Here is a 14,503-nt window from a genome sequence, read left to right on the forward strand (position 1 = left end):
CACAAGGACTTGAGGTTGATAAACAAGGCCTGGCTGTGCTGTGAGGACACCGATCCTGAGCCCTGCACAGACTGCACAGGTGAGTGCTGCCATGCCATGGGAGATGGGGCTGCATTTGACCTTGATAGAAATCTGTGGAGGGCTGATGTGTGGGAGAGAAGGATGTGGGCTCCTTGTCACTCTGAGAGGGGACAGTGGCAGGATTCAGGAAGAAGATGGTCTATCATTTCCTAAGTGCAATCCAGAATTGTCTCAGTGTCCACAAGGACAGTGTGTGTGGTCACTGTGGGTGATCTGCTCCTTACACAGGACAGGCAGGGGTAGGAGACAGAGGCACCTGCAGTGCAGCCTGGAGTAGGAAGCTCTTGCTCCTACTGCTTCTCTTGGCTGTGTAACTTCTGGTGACTTCAGTCTTCTGTGCATGGAACACTCTTTCTTTCTTTATGGTGATTTCATTTATTGTAATTTCTCCTTTTCTAGATCAAATGTAAACCATCGAATATGAGAATTGCAGATAAAACAGACATGAGGCTAAATACTGGTAGTAACATCTGATTTTAGAAAATGCATTTTTTGTGCATAGTGGGAACTTCACAAGGTACTATTCCTGTCAGTTCATTGACTCCCTAAATTATACCTGTATTACATAAAAGCATACTTTACATATGAAAAGTACTTTTTAAAGAAGCCAAATAAGTATGCTCAAGGTGATGAACTTATGAACTGGAAAGCCAGAATTTAAGTCTACATTGGGTGGTCACAAAGGATGTTCTTGTGAAAACTGATCTTTCTATTTCTAAAACTTTGGTATCCATCAGACTATGTAGAGCATCCACACATCATTTGAATCCCTCATTTAACTGGTTGAACAGACTAAACTGTTTGATTCTAACATGGTAAAAGTAAGAAGTTTGTGGAAGTCAATTAAAAATGTACACATGCGGACTGAAGAGCAGGCTCTGTGGTAAGAGCTCTCACTGGTCTTGCAGAGTCCCTTGATTAAATTATCAGCTCAGACAGGAGCTATCAACCATGTGCAACTCCTGGTTCAGGGATCCAAGGCTGTATTCTGGCCTCTGCAAGCACCAGGTACACAGTGGTCATTAGAAATACGTGCACATAAGATGCCCATACACACAACAATGACTAAATTTAACATAAACAAAATATAACATAAATGTTTCTCTGACATTTCCTTGAATTGAAGTAAATGAATAATTTTCCTAGTCCAGAAATGGCACTATTCAGGAATCAAAGACATCTTCCTTATTTCAATACCTATTACTGCCAGTGTTACATTGCTCAGGAGTAGATGAAAGTGATTCACAGATAAATTTGGTGAGCAGCAGGGAATGCTAAAAAGTAGCAGACAAATACACTTAAGGTCCCCACATAAAACTATTTATGATTTATGAAAATGGAGTCAAAATGAATACATTTAAGCTTTAATCCTTATTTTTAACTTTAAACAGAATGAGAAAACAGAAAACAGATGTCATGTGTAAAATTACCCAAATCTGTATGAGGTATTAAGTTGTTAGTCATTTATAGGATATCACATCACTGACTGACAAAATCACCGATTTCATGAACCTTAGAAATCAAAGTGATAGGAAGTGCCTCAGTTTGGAGTCCAGAGGAACAATGGCTAAGCTGAGAGCTGGGATTTGATGATTCCTTGGAAGAAGGCTCTTAGGAAATAGTCAGGAAAAGCCTATAAGTAGTGGGGATGTGGTACCTTTAATATGATCTCATCCATAAGATGATAGTAAATAAAAGTTAATTAAACCATCCCACTCAAGAAGAGGATATGGACTAACTACTGCCCTATCTAATTAATCTGTGTTATTTATTACCAAGGTCAATTCAGAGTTGGAGACAAAGAAAAGCCACATGACTTTCCCTCGGAAGCAACCCATTGTGGCAAGGATTAGACTTTTAGAAGAGCTGCAATTTGTTATTAGCTCAATCTTTTCTTGAAGGATGAGTATATACAGGATGGCAAAAGGGATCTAAGAAGGGAAGACTCTAAGTTGATGCTCAACGTCATTGCTTAAAAGCTTGGTGATTCTATCCTTTGTCTGGATTTCTCATGGGAAAGGTTTAGAGATGGAGGATATAAAGAACTCCTGTGAAGGTTGAGAAGGCATCAGCATGGTGCTCACATCCAATTGTCATCATCATCATCATCTCCATGTCAATGGAACCAAGAACAGAAGGTCCAAGAATAAAATCAGGTATCTGTAAGCAAAAAATCTGTGCTCTTACATAATACACTGTTCATTCCACGGAAGAAAACAGAAAACCCACAGGCATGAACTATATCATGCCTACTTCCTTGTGTTTCTCAGGTTTTTCCTAGCTTTAGCCATGAAGATAATTTGGAGTGACCTCATCCAGAAAATAATTTTCATTTCACTTATTGGACTTGGAGTTTTAGGGAACATCATCTTATTTGTGAGACATGTATATACTTTCATCATGGGTCCTGAGAACAAAAATATAGATGTTATGCTCATCCACTTGGCTTTTGTAAACACAATCATTATTTATTGCATAGGGGTCAGAGACATAGCCACAATTTTTTACATCAGAAACTTCCTAGGTGATGTTGGTTGTAAAACTATAATTTATCTAGAAAGGGTTGCCCGTGGCCTCTCCATCTGCACCACATGTCTCCTCAGCATGGTCCAGGCGGTCACCATCAGTCTCAGGACCACACTGTGGAGAAAGCTCAAACCTCAGACACCATGGCATGTTATTGCCTTTCTCCTCCTCTTTTGGATCTTTAATTCCCTCATAAGCTCCAATTTGCTGCACTATATCACAGTAGGCAGTAGCATGAACAGTTCTGAAGTTGGAATGTTTACTGGATATTGTTACATGCTACCATCCAGGCACACAGTTAAGTGGCTGTTCCTCTCTCTCATGACTCTCCGTGATGTCATTTTCCAGGGTCTCATGGGCTGGAGCAGTGGGTCCATGGCTCTCCATCTGTATAAGCATCACAAGCGTGTCCTCTACCTTCACAGCTCCAGGTCTGCAAACAATTCTAGGCCGGAAATCAGAGCTACCCAGAGGGTTCTCACTCTCATGACCTGTTTTCTTTTCTTTTATTGGGCAGATTTCATATTCTCCTTCTACACAGGTTCCACAGTGACACATGACTCCACAATACTAAATATTAAAGCATTTTTAGTACTTAATTATGCTGGTCTCAGCCCCTTTGTCCTGATCACTGGGGATGTCCACATTGCTAAGCCCTGCTGTGTCCCCTGAGAAATAAGAAATTCCTTTCATACCTAGTTCTTTATAAACTAAAGCTTTATACACTTGGATGGCTTTGCCTTTTTATTCTAATGTATCACACCAATAAATTTGAGATTGTATATATTATTTTTTACAGAGAGCTTTGTCTTAGAAAATTGAAGACTGGTTCAGGCTCTAGGAAGTGGGCAGGGATGCTCACACTCCTACCAGCCCACCATTCCTATCATGCAGTTTAGTTTGCTGCATCATTCATCAGGAAATACAGGAGGGCATACAGTCACCTGGAATTAGAATTTTATTTTTCTACAGGTTTCTTACCCACAGGTTTATTCTGTCTTCTTGTTGCATCTAATGTACTTCCTTGATCACCAACTCCTCTATTTATTTACAAAGCACTTGCTATGTAGCAGAGACTGTTCTAATGAGCAGGAGAGCAAGTGAAGAAGAGGGATGTCAGGAAGCATCCTTTATCTGAAGGCCTCTTATAAAGTGGAGATGACCAGGGAGAGAAGCTAATTAATTGCAGCTACTAAGTGCTTGGCATTGCTGGGTACCAAACACTAAAGAACTGGTAAGAACAACATTGTAAGACAATTTCAAACACATCAAAACATTGATATTTGGTCATGAAATATATAGGGAAGCATGGAGAAATATCATCTTTTAGAGATTGCCATCACAGTTTGGAATACAAGCTCTACTTAAAAACTTCACTCCAGTATACAATGATGTATAAAAACATCTCAGGAACATTGTGCCCCAGCTACTGGTTCTCAATCATTAGGGCTTACACAGACAATGGGGCATTTTCTAGCTCACCTTGCCCCTTGCATGCCAGCCACATACTCAGAATTTAGATATCCAACCTCCTGATAGCTGCTCAGGCTCCTGGGGTTCAGCTGTGGACATAAGGACAGCAGTTTCAGCCCCTATGTTCTGATCAGCAGAGATGTCTGTGTTCTTAATGTCCTGCATGGTCACTGAGAAGTGTAGGAATTACATTTTATAGCTATTCTCTATGAGCTAAAGGCATGTACATTATAAACAGATTTTACATGAATATTAGAGGTGGGAAACACAATGTTTGCTTTGTAGCATAGGATGACCTGGAAGTTGCACAAGCTGATCTTGAGGTGTATCAGCACCCCAAATACTTGGATAACAGGCCTCCCCGATCAAATTGCCATTTGCCTTGGTATTATAATGCATTGCAACATTGAATTATATATTATAAAAATAGATTTCCTTTTCTTAAGAAGTCTGGCACTATGTAATCTTAGGATCTGTTCAAGATTTCTAGGCAGGTGGAAAGTAGATTCTTACTACCTTCCCATTCCAAGATCCCTGTCATGTGGCTTTTAGCTTATGGTTGGAACTGGGGAAAATACTGGAGGTAAGGCCTCTATCAGAAATTAGTATTTCATTTTTCTCCAGAGCCATATTGGAAAGCAAGATAAGGTAGGTAGAGGTGGGAAGATGACTCTTATCTGAGGTGAGCTTGCAGGGCCGAGTGAAGACAACAGTGAGACTAACAAAGTCACCACAACCAAGCAAATTTGATCAATAATTGTTTGGTGTTGCTAAGTTTCAAAATCAAAGAAAACTGGTGTGGATGCTGTGGGGAAATTATAACACAGTTAGACCTTAAAGTACCACCACAAGAATCTCTAGCAAACGGGCTCTCTCAAATGACGCCATCATATGTCTGGAGACAAAGCCTCACTAGCATACAGATGAGTAAATACCTCGCTGACAGACTATTTACACTGGAGCTTCCACCGCTTTTCCAGTTACTTACTATGGCCTGTTCTGAACATCCCAGTGTTCTTGAGATCTCCCCTCCTCTCCTCCCTGGAATCCTATCATCCCTGATGCCGCCCTGGTGCAGCCTGTTGAGCTGCAGACAAGGGGACTGCAGTGCTGAAGGCCCTGAGGGGATCACTTGGTAGACCCCAGTTGGCACAGCCTGGGCAAGCAGCAGGACATTGGAGGCCCTGGTAACTCCAAAGCCTCAGGTTTGGAAGAATCTGGAGGATCCAGAAAGTGTCCCGACCCCGCATCCTCAAGACACTGCACTGCAGTCATCCCAGGGAGGCTTCTGACTGCTCTTAGTTGTGTGCGTGCCACTCCTAAAGGGATGCAGGGCCATGAAGGGCTGTTCACCAAAGCTTCCCATCAGCTCACTGCAGTTCCTCCGCAGGATAAACAGCAAAACTCAAATAGACTTTGCTGAGAGTGGGGTTGAACTGCTCTCTGCAGCTCAGCTGTGCCTGGAGGGGACCCAAGGTTGCCTGAACTCCTTCCCTGGTCCAAGAGTAAAACTCAGCAGACTAAACCAAGAGATAGGCCAGGCTGTGCGCCTCTGAAATACTGCTCTATGCTAAGATAAACTAATTTCTTAATGCTTTATAATATAAATTTAAGGTCGCTATTGTGGTTAGTCTCTTGCGGGGGGCTGGGGGGGGGGGGAAGCCCTGTCTGTTCTGGAACTAACTGTGGAGACCAGACTAGCCTCTAACTCACAGAGATCTTTCTGCCTCTGCCTCCTAGAGTGTGGGATTAAAGGTGTGAGCCACTATGCCAAGCTATGACTAGTTTTTATGTCAGCTTGTCATGAATTATAATCACCTTAGCAGCAAGCCTCACCTGAAGAGTTCTTTCTGTCCTGATTGATGTGGGAAGACCCACCCTGAATGTGAATGACCCTTAATGGTAAGAGCCCTAGTTAAAGGTGTGTGTCAGAGGGAAGAGCATCTGCCTCATGCTTGTTCATCCTTCCCTCCTGTCTCTCTGGGTTGAGCTGATCTGTTGCTGATGCTGGGACTGATTCTTTTGCTAAGAGCAAAGGGTTTTCTGAAGAAACATTGGGACAACTGAGGCACTTGCCTCTGGAGTAACTCAGGTTTGGCCCCCAGTGAGAGACAGCTATGGTGAGACTACTCTGACTGGTTCACAGGCTCAACGGCCCAGGAAAGTCCTCAGGTCTCCTCTCACTGTCATTTTACTGTGCCCTAATGTTATAACATATCAAGTCGATAAGGTAATCCAGCCTTTTCACAATAGGTTTGTTTTGCTTTATATTAAATCTGAACTAAAACTCTAAGACCTTGCTTGAGAAATCAAGAAAGCTGGGCAGATTATTTTATTTTTTTCACATTTCTTTTACACCCATTTGCACAATGGATTTATTTTATTTTGCAAAGAACTAAGTAGACATACTAGAGGAAAGGATACCTAATCTGTCATATTTTGAAGGAATAAGAAGTTCAGCTTTAATCTCAATGGTAAATATTTCTCAGAGTGTCTTTTTTTTATTATTTAATTGTATTTTGTTTTACTTTTTTCATGACAAGACCTTGCTTATAACTTTGCCTATCTTGGAACTCATTATGTAGACCAGGCTGGCCTCAAACTCACAGAGATTTCTGGGGTTAATGACATGAACCAGTACACCAAGAATATCTCTCAGATTATCATAATACTTAATATTTTCAATACCATGTGTCAGCACTGAAATCAAATACATAGCAGTAACATTATATAATCTGAGCATCTGATACCAATATAATTAGGAACACATACCCATACCCACAAGAATAAAATATGTACCTTTGTTTTGCACACTAACTTGTCATTTATTTGGGATATATTCAAGGGTTCTTTGATTGAAGAAATTATTGTGTTTTTAGACATTTGATTTCTTTTGAAGTGGTATCTGTGAAAAAACTTCTTGCTTTATATAGCATTATGCCTAGAGATACTATCCTGTAATGACAGGATAAAAACTCAGCTGAAGTGTAGTACGTTGCATGCAGATGTTGGCTGAAGAACACTCTTAACTTCTGACAGAAGGAAGGCATGCAAATAAGATGTGGATCAGGTCTATGTCACAAAAATTCAAATAGTATACCTCATGGGTAGGTTTGGCTATGAGAATAATAAGCGATCACTGAAGAACTTTCACTAAAAGAATGGCAGATTGTAACATAATTTAAAAGTCATCTCTTGATGCTGTAGCTGGCTGTGATTGGCAGGACAAAGAAATTTTAGAGGAAAGTATGAGAGAATTGTGCTAGTGCAAAATAAGACTGGATGTGCAAGTTCCACACTGAGTATGAGCAGAGTCTGACAAGGACAAGGAGAGCCTTCAGACAGTGGTACAAATGCAACAGGAAAGGAGAGGCAACAAAAGGACCAATGAGAAGCTCTTAGTGGAATGTGCTTTTTAGAGCAACTTTACAACAGGCAGTGGCAATTCTATTGCAGTGTTCCCTATATCTAGTCATCTGAAATGAGCCTGGGGCGAGGGTAGCTTGATAGACAGAAAAAAATGTGGCAACTCAATCTCAACATTCCAATGCAAGAGCAGGTTCTCCTGAACAGAAAGATTCAAGGGCAGGATGATGTCAAGTGGGATGTGATCAAGCAATCTCTACAGATATAAAAATATGGGAATTTTGATTTGGGTGGTAGTAGTTAAACAGGTAGTATTATTTAGTTGGATTTCCAATAATTGAAGATAGTACCAATAATGTTTACTGAAGACTAGAATGTGAGAGAGAATTTTGGTTGAAACCCTAGGTAAATTGGCTGCGAATTCTTTAAATGTAAATGATTTGAGGAATGGATTCCATGGTCAAATAGAGAAGGCACATCGAGTTTCAGACATGTTGAACTTTATTTGCATGTTAAGCATCTTCTGTGGCTTCAATGTGGTTTAAGTGTGTCTTGGAAGTCTGGGGCTGGAAGTGTGATGCCCATCTGTCAGTAATGAGGAGGTAGAACCGTATTTGGAATGGAATCAGCTCATCACGTGACTCTTGGTAAGATCTTAATAGAGATGTCTAGGAATAAATCGTTCCTATGGGAGTAGGTTATAAGTCAAGTTCATAGCACTCCATGACCCCTTCTATATGTAGTCATTTGTTCTGTTTCTTAGCTACATTGTGAAGCTTCCAGGAGGCACATGGTATTTGGTAATTCTGATAAGTATTCAATCATCTATCCTGACTTAAATAGTTTACAATTCTGTGCCTCAATCATGTTTAATTTTAACTTGTATTACCATCTGAAAACCATCCTTTCAAATCTAGAACATCTTCTTTAATGCTAAACAGACTATAACTAGTCTTCAACCCCATCATAGATTTGAGAAAAGATTAAATATTACTGAATATGTAGGAATCACAAAGACATAACTTCCAAAACTTAAACACTTGGCAGAGACAGGTGACTGCATGGACAGTCCCCAATATTCCTCATAACATTGGAACATCTGTCTTCAGCCTTCTGGTCCAGAACATCTGACACACCTTAAGTGAAGCAGGAATTATGAAGAACTAGCTTACCTGTCTGTATTGGCAGAGCTTAGCAATTGACTAACCTGTGTCCATTTGTCCTTTGTGGACAGTATCCTGTCTGTAGATGAAATTAGGGCATTTCTTGACCAGTGGCTAGCTTGCCACAGTTGAAACAACTCTATATAGAGGTATTGATGCTCAATCTCCTTACTTGAAGTGGGATGGGGGTACTGTCAGGAGCAGATATGTCTCATAGTCAAAATATCTATTAATAATGAAATTATTTTAAATGTCATATTCTGTGGATTTCTGACACGTTTGAAGACCATCTATCTATATATAGAATAATTGAATTGACAAACATTGAATATTTGGGGCTATTCATTATTTGAAAAACCTTAAAAACATTTTATCAAATTAATTAAATTAGCATCTAAATTACAATGAGTTTAACTATCAGACTATTGCATTACTTAATATCTTAAACAGTTTGCAATAGTAGCTATTAAAAGGACTGGTTGTAAGCCTTGTATTCTTAAATGGGTTGCATAGGTACAATGCCTATCTAAGAGTAACAAAATTAATTTAAATTTTGTGTCAATATACAAAGATTTATTTATTTATGAAAACCTTAAACCTGTATCAATATATAAATTCTGTACCACTGTAAGAAAATATAACTTCAATTCTACATCAAAATATAAAGATTTGTACCAATATAAGATTACAACTATAAAATGATTTAAAAGTAAATTAATAATCCATCCCCATTTATCTAATCTCTATACTACAACTTTATCCCCATTTTTTCTTTTCAACCTCTTTCTCTTTAACTAAGAAAGAAGGATAGAGGGCTGGTGAGATGGCTCAGTGGGTAAGAGCACCCGACTGCTCTTCCAAAGGTCTGGAGTTCAAATCCCAGCAACCACATGGTGGCTCACAACCATCTGTAACAAGATCTGACTCCCTCTTCTGGAGTGTCTGAAGATAGCTGCAGTGTACTTACATATAATAAATAAATAAATCTTAAAAAAAAAAAAAAAGAAAGAAGGATAGAGAAAAGGAAAGATGTGAAATCCCTGAGTCTAAGCTCTCTTTAGTTTTCCTCCCTGACCTAAGCTATAATTATTTCCAAATTATCCCTTAGAATGACAACATATCTATAACTCATAAAATAACCAAAACCAGACACCCAAACCCAAGGGATTGGGGTGACAGTTTTCCAAGACTGCTGAGATGGAGTGAAGAATTCCTTCTTTTTTTTTTTTTTAAGGGATAGGGAGGGCCAAAAAAATTAGAAAATAAAGTAGTTAGACTTAAGAAAGCTACCTGTAGCATTTATTGTCCAGTCTCTGTATGCTTTGAAAGTTCAGGGCTTAAGTGAAGTCCTGACGTCTAAAAGGCTGGATGAACTGGAGTTATTGGGGATCAGCAGCCATTCCTGAAGCTGTTCTGGAAGTAAGTCTCTAGAAACAACATCAGATGAGGCAGGATCAGGCAGGGGGCTGGAAATGACTTGCTAGTCATTTCAGCATCCCCAGGGGTGAATTTTGTCAAAGCTGCAACTTGGTGTTTCATTCTGAAATATATGAATCTTACAACTAATATTTAGTTCTATAAAGATATTTGTATGGATGGATTGTGCAAGGTGCACAGATCAGTTAAGGATGAATTTTTGCTCCTTGTTTGAGCAGGTGAAAAACAATTTAAATCATCCCCAATTAAATGTTTGCTTTCTAAGAATTGCTGTGGTCATGGCATCTCTTCACAGCAATATACTCATGTACAAAATTCTCTTCACAGCAAAATACTCATGTACAAAATTCTCAAAGAAAGTTTTTAAAAGAGTTGAGGAGATCAACAGAAAGGAGGTTCAGTGGCCTGGGCTTCTCCTGGCAGAGCTGTGGAGCAGATCAGATCCTAGAAGGAATCTTCTTTATAACTAAAGGAAATTTGCACCCATGTCTTCAAATCACAGTGCATTAGTAGCCCACTGTTTTACATATGGGACGATCTACTCATAAAATACCACTTTCGTAACTTACATGGATTGGAAATCAATGGTATCCTCAGAAGACACTTAGAAATGTGGGGGACTGCACACACCTGAACAGACACTGGAGTGGAGGCTGTAGGCTGGAAATGAAGAATGGATTGGGGTTTCACAGCACTCATGAGCATGGTTCAGAGCTGCCAGCAATATCAGTGCTTCTCCAGGTTTTCGGAAAGTTGTCTTTTGTTTTCCAGACTCTGAAGGAGGCAGTTTGTGCAAAATTCACAAAGTGAAGTGAAAAAAGCATCAAAAAAAGTGCCACCCTCTTTTAGGTGAGGGGACCTGTGTGCTGAGCACTGGACCAAGTCAGGATCCAGCTGCCTCACCTCTTTCTGAGATACCATTATTGACAGCTACATGTCCCATGCACCAGTCAGGGTTGAGAGAAGGGTGACACACTCCATCATTAGGAGACAGTTACATGTCCCTAACACTCCTCCACTGGGAGGAAGGTGGCATGCTCCTTTTTTAGATGCAGTACTGGCTTCCAAGTGACAGCCAAAGAATGCTTTGCCTGTGCCTTTGTTAACTTCCTCCACAGCCTTTTCTTGACTGTCAATGTGGGTGTATGTCTACAACTAAGACATCCCATTGATCCATACCACTTCAATAGCTTTCCTTCCAAGGCTATTATATCTGTGAGACATCATCAGCTGTCCTTCCTCACCCTCAGATCTCCACACCCTGCACATACACACCCATCTGACTTGTCCTCAGCTGTCAGGTTCTTGCCTGGCTACACTATGACCAATTGTTGGCTGTTTGCATTCTTGTACCCACAGCAGTTCTTTGGCAAAAGGGACCATTAATGTTGATTCATCTTTCTTCACCTCCAACTAAAGTTTTAACACCCTGTTCTGAAGCTGTTGCTGTGTTAGTACAGAATGGTAGGATAGAATCACAAAAGTATTTTGGGAAAGAAACTTTTATTGACAATATTTATTCTTTATTCCAAACAGCAATTAACTTGATTATTGCACAATACTGATATTTGGTCTGTTGCATGTGCAAACTTATTAGGCAAATTTGATAATCATTATTCAAAAGACAAATTGTTAAAACTTGCCTCTATGCATGTTTTTGTATTCCCTGTAAATTTATGCATGCAGCCAATAGAGAATGCACTTACTGTATTTATCAACTTCTGTATTGGTCAGGGTTCTCTAGAGTCACAGAATTTATGGGTAGTCTCAATATAGTAAAGGAATTTGTTGATGACTTACATACTGCAGTCCAACTCCAACAATGGTCAGCAGCAGCTGTGAGTGGAAGTTCAAGGATTTAGCAGTTGCTCAGCCCCACACAGCAAGCAGGCGAAGGAGAGTCTTCCTTCTTCCAATGTCTTTATGTAGGTCTCCAGCAGAAGGTATAGCCCAGATTAAAGGTGTGTGTCATCACACCTTTAATCCCAGATGACCTTGAACTCAGAGATCTCCCTGTCTTCATTCTTAGCCACTATGCCTCAAGCTCTCCATACCAAGATCCAGGTCAGAAACTTCTATTTCCCAGCCTCCAGATTAGGATCACTGGTGAGCCTTCCAATTCTGGATTGTAGTTCATTCCAGATATTGTCAAGTTGACAACCAGGAATAGCCACTACAATCCACCCCTTGTCAGCTTGACACAAATAATATCTTATGTCCACATGAAACAATAACAAGGTCAGGAATATGCCTAACATGATATAACTATTTAATCTAATGCAATCTAATGCAATTGGATCACATGTTTGTTCTCTTGAGTTTCCCTCTGCTTCAGCACAAATAATTGAATTACATGCTATAGCCACTGGTTTTGAAATGTTGAAAAATCAAGCTTTTAATTTGTATAATGATAGCCAATATATAGCTCATGGTTTATAATTGCTTGAAATTGTTCCCTTTTTAAGATACTGCTAATTCTCAAATTTTGCAACTATTTATGCAACTACTACTTAATTTAAGAGAAGGAACTGTTCCTCACTTTATAGGACATTTAGGAGCTCATACTGCATTGCCCAGACCCCTTAGTGAGGGCAATGCCACAGCAGATTTGTATACCAGGCAGATTATAGGCCATACACAGGAACAATTGGCTAAAACAATCTTATTCTTTACATCATCAAAATAGTAATAGCTTAAGACAACAATTTGGTATTTCTAGAGAATGTGCACATCAAATTGTAAAGACTTGTCCTCGGTGTCCTNGATTTCATCCTGTACCACATAATGATATTAATTCTGGAGGACTTGTACCTAATCAATTATGGCAACTGGATGTTACTCACATTTCTTGGAAAATTAAAATATATACATGTGACTACTGATACCTTCTTAGGCTTTCTAGTTGCAACNGATTTCACAGGAGAAGCAACTAAAAATGTGATTAGTCATTGCCTACATTGTTTTTCTATGCTGGTTGTTCCAAATCAGATTAAGACAGATAATGGAACTGGCTGTTGCAGACAAGCATTTGAGACATTTTGTTGACAATTTAATGTTACCCATATTACTGTGATTGCTTATAAACCTCAAGGACAAGGTTTTGTGGAACAGGCCCATGAATTTTTAAAACAATATCTTCCTAGAAAAAAAAAAGAGGGGGGATTATATTCCCATACACCACAAAATTATTTAAATCATACTCCTTTTTCTAAAAAATTTGGCCAGTTGTGGTGGCGCATGCCAGTAGGATTTGCTGAAGGAGGCAGAGGCAGGAGGATCACGAGTTCGAGGCCAGCCTGGGCTACACATTTGCCGGGCGGTGATGGCTCATGCCTTTGATCCCAGCACTTGGGAGGCAGAGGCAGGCAGATTTCTGAGTTAGAGGGCAACCTGGTCTACAACGTGAGTTCCAGAACAGCCAGGGCTATACAGAAAAACCCTGTCTCGGAAAAAAATTTTGGATGCCAAGAAACTCGTTTGAGTGTCTATGGCATCCTATAACTAGGCATACTTATGCCTAGGTGAAATGGAAGGACCTATTACTGGCATATGGCATGACCTGATCAGGTATTAATACGGGGAAGAGTGAGACCCTTATCTGAAGTGGGGGTGGATACAGGAAAAATGCACACCTATGTATGGGAGAGAGAAAGAGGAGAGCAGGAAAGGACAAAGGTAAAAAGGAAATCCATATGCATCCAGCCACAAAAATGAACTTTATGTGATTTATAAAATGATGCTGGTTTTAAATTTTACTTATATGCAAGGAAGGAGATATAGGTATTTTATTTTTTCCTTTAAAGAAACACAGGACACAAAGTCTCACAAGTAGGAACTGACTGGCTTCAGAGTTGCAGTCCTCTTGCCTCTGCCTCCCAAGTGCTGGAATACAGAGGTAAACAGTCCTGCTCATCCATAAAGTGTAATTTTAATAAACAGACGAGCAAAGCCAGAGTAAAGGGGCAAAAGTGCAGAGAAGCATTTCTAATATAATGTCAACAGCTCCTCGAAAACCACTGCTCCTCAGACATGAAGGGTCCTATGTAGCAGTGCACTGGACCCACTATCACGGGCACTGCTCCTTTTACCCAGGCCAGGAAGGGAGAGGACACATGGCCCCAAATGACCTTTGGACCACAGTGTGTGTGTGCATTTATTCTCTGCAGTCTCCAATAGTATCTGAGTATTTTACCTGTCTCCTCAGCGTGGACCAGGCTGTCACCATCAGTCCCAGGACAACCCTGTGGAGAAAGCTCAAGCCACAGACATGATGGCACGTTCTTTTACATCTTTAATTTTCTGTCAAGTTCCAACTAGCTTTGCTACAACAGCATGAACAGATCTGGAATTAAAGTGGATATTGTTATATGCTGTCCTCCAAATATAATTAAATGGTTCTCTCTCTCTCTCTCTCTCTCTCTCTCTCTCTCTCTCTCTCTCTCTCTCTCTCTCTCTCT

General features: G+C 40.0%; 1 protein-coding gene across 1 annotated transcript; it reads left to right on the forward strand.

Moving 5' to 3' along the window:
* The first annotated feature begins 2,200 nt into the window (after positions 1-2,200).
* LOC110308596 (putative vomeronasal receptor-like protein 4) lies at positions 2,201-3,279 on the forward strand. The gene has a single exon (XM_021181029.1). It carries the CDS (start codon positions 2,371-2,373, stop codon positions 3,277-3,279), a length of 909 nt encoding a protein of 302 aa, XP_021036688.1. The 5' UTR covers positions 2,201-2,370.
* The last annotated feature ends 11,224 nt before the right edge of the window (positions 3,280-14,503 follow it).

Source organism: Mus caroli, chromosome 13 (assembly GCF_900094665.2).
Source record: "Mus caroli chromosome 13, CAROLI_EIJ_v1.1, whole genome shotgun sequence".
In the NCBI taxonomy this organism is placed as follows: Eukaryota; Metazoa; Chordata; class Mammalia; order Rodentia; family Muridae; genus Mus; species Mus caroli.